Source organism: Myodes glareolus, chromosome 2 (genome assembly GCF_982192425.1).
Source record: "Myodes glareolus chromosome 2, mMyoGla1.1, whole genome shotgun sequence".
In the NCBI taxonomy this organism is placed as follows: domain Eukaryota; kingdom Metazoa; phylum Chordata; class Mammalia; order Rodentia; family Cricetidae; genus Myodes; species Myodes glareolus.
In genome coordinates, this window is record NC_142027.1 from 140,061,472 (window position 1) to 140,063,767 (window position 2,296).

General features: G+C 34.9%; 1 protein-coding gene across 1 annotated transcript; it reads left to right on the top strand.

Moving 5' to 3' along the window:
• The first annotated feature begins 793 nt into the window (after positions 1-793).
• On the top strand, positions 794-1,705 carry LOC125393301 (olfactory receptor 4A15-like). The gene has a single exon (XM_048423700.1). It carries the CDS (start codon positions 794-796, stop codon positions 1,703-1,705), a length of 912 nt encoding a protein of 303 aa, XP_048279657.1.
• The last annotated feature ends 591 nt before the right edge of the window (positions 1,706-2,296 follow it).

The window sequence follows — 2,296 nt, forward strand, 5'->3', positions numbered from 1 at the left end:
AAATCATGAAATTAATGCATAGAGAAGTTAATATATTTACTAATGTTCACACAGGTAGTGAGTGAACCTGGAAGTATAGTAGGCACACTGTAGATCAAGTGTCCATGTTATCCCTTGCTGTACTGTTTCTATCTGGGCAACTCACATTGTATTTACATTGCACACAATGACTTACATGGTACGTACATTGTACACAATGACTGGGAATCTCAGAGTTGCTATTTTGTCACCACAGTCATCACAGTGACCACTAGATAGCATCTTTCAAATAACATTAACTGATTTGTGAATTTTTGTTTGGTGATAATATATAAGAAAGAAAACAAAATCAATGAAAAGAAAACTCAGGACCACACTCTCAGCAATGTAGACTGCTTGAAAAGAAATAATTCAGATGTCATGCAGTTCAATCTTTTTATTATTAACTGTGCAATTAGAAACATATTTACACAGACACCTTGATAATGACTCAATCCATGACTTCTCACACTGCTCTTAAAAATTTTCTTTTTCTGTTCTGGATTTTACAATCTACACAGATAGGTTCTATTTTCAATATTCTCCGATATGTAAATGTTACATATAAGGAAATCTTACATGGAAAATATTATTTTCTTGTATGTTAAAACAACACTCCTCTATTTACTACTCATCTTTCAATTTCTATTTTTTTCAGTTTCAGTTTTACTGAAGATGTGTTTAATAACAGCATAAATTCATGTCATTTTTGTAATACCATTGCAGACCCTGTTCTCCTGAGCCTCCTATTGAGACACAATTGAAATATATTTAAATGGGATCAAGAAACAATGTCACAGAATTTATCCTTCTGGGTCTCATTCAGGATCCAACTGGACAAAAAGTATTGTTTGCCATGTTTCTGCTCATCTATCTTGTGACAATGGTGGGTAATCTGCTCATTGTCGGGACAGTGTTTGCCAGCCACTCCTTGGACTCCCCAATGTATGTCTTCCTTGCTTATCTGTCAATCATGGATGCTGTTTATGCCACTTCCACATCACCTAAGTTGATTATGGACTTACTTGTTGACAAAAAGACTATCTCATTCACAGCTTGCATGGCTCAACTATTTACTGCACACTTATCTGGTGGTGCTGAAGTCTTCCTCTTGGTGGTGATGGCCTTTGATCGCTATGTGGCCATCTGTAAACCCCTTCATTATTTGACCATCATGAATAGGAAGATTTGCATCCTTCTGTTGGTGATAGCCTGGGTTGGTGGCTTTGTCCACTCCTTGGTTCAACTTATTTTTGTGTCTAATCTCCCTTTTTGTGGACCCAATGTCATTGACCATTTTATCTGTGACATGTACCCACTATTGACACTAGCATGTAGTGACACTTACTTCATTGGTCTTACTGTGGTTGCCAACGGTGGAGCAATCTGTATGGTCATTTTTATCCTTCTCCTAATCTCCTATGCATTCATTCTAAATTCTCTTAAAAACTATAGTCAGGAAGGGAAACGGAAAGCTCTGTCCACCTGTGGTTCTCACATCACTGTGGTTGTCCTTTTTTTTGTTCCCTGCATTTTCATTTATGTTAGACCAGTGTCTAACTTTCCTATTGATAAATCAATAAGTGTGGTATTTACAGCTATTACTCCCATGCTGAATCCTTTAATATATACCATGAGAAATTCAGAGATTAAAAATGCAATGCAAAAACTCTGGTGTAGAATGTAAAGTGCAGGCAGGTTAAGTGTGCATTCCCCACATTGAGTACTTCAGTTACAATTCTTAAGTAATAAACAGGCAGTAGACTTTAACAAATTATTCTATTGTCCACTTATTCCCTACTTGGTCAATAACTATATTTTTGAATAGCACTTTAAAAATGACAAATTATTTTTCATTTTAGTATGAATATTACAGAAAATCATGGACAATTATAAAAAGAGTTGTACTTATATAAGTAAATATATAAAACTATGCTGTTCTTGAAAACATTTTATTGGTATTCAATTTATATCAAAATTTAACTCACAAAAACGTGCTTTCTACTTTAAGTTTGAAAAACAAATATCAACAAAAATGATACCAAAAAACATGACAAACTGAATGTGGAAAATCCCATGAGGCCTCAACTCTACAAAAAAAAACCACAGGCAGCTGAGTAAAGCTAAAGTTGGAGAGCTTATGCTTCTCACAGAAGCTCACCTCAATTGGTTGTCCAGAACCAAATGGACAGCCCTGAAAATATGTACACAAATAACACTATACAGACTCAGCAGTTTCTATTTAGGAATGCAGATATATTAACAGAATGACAATTAA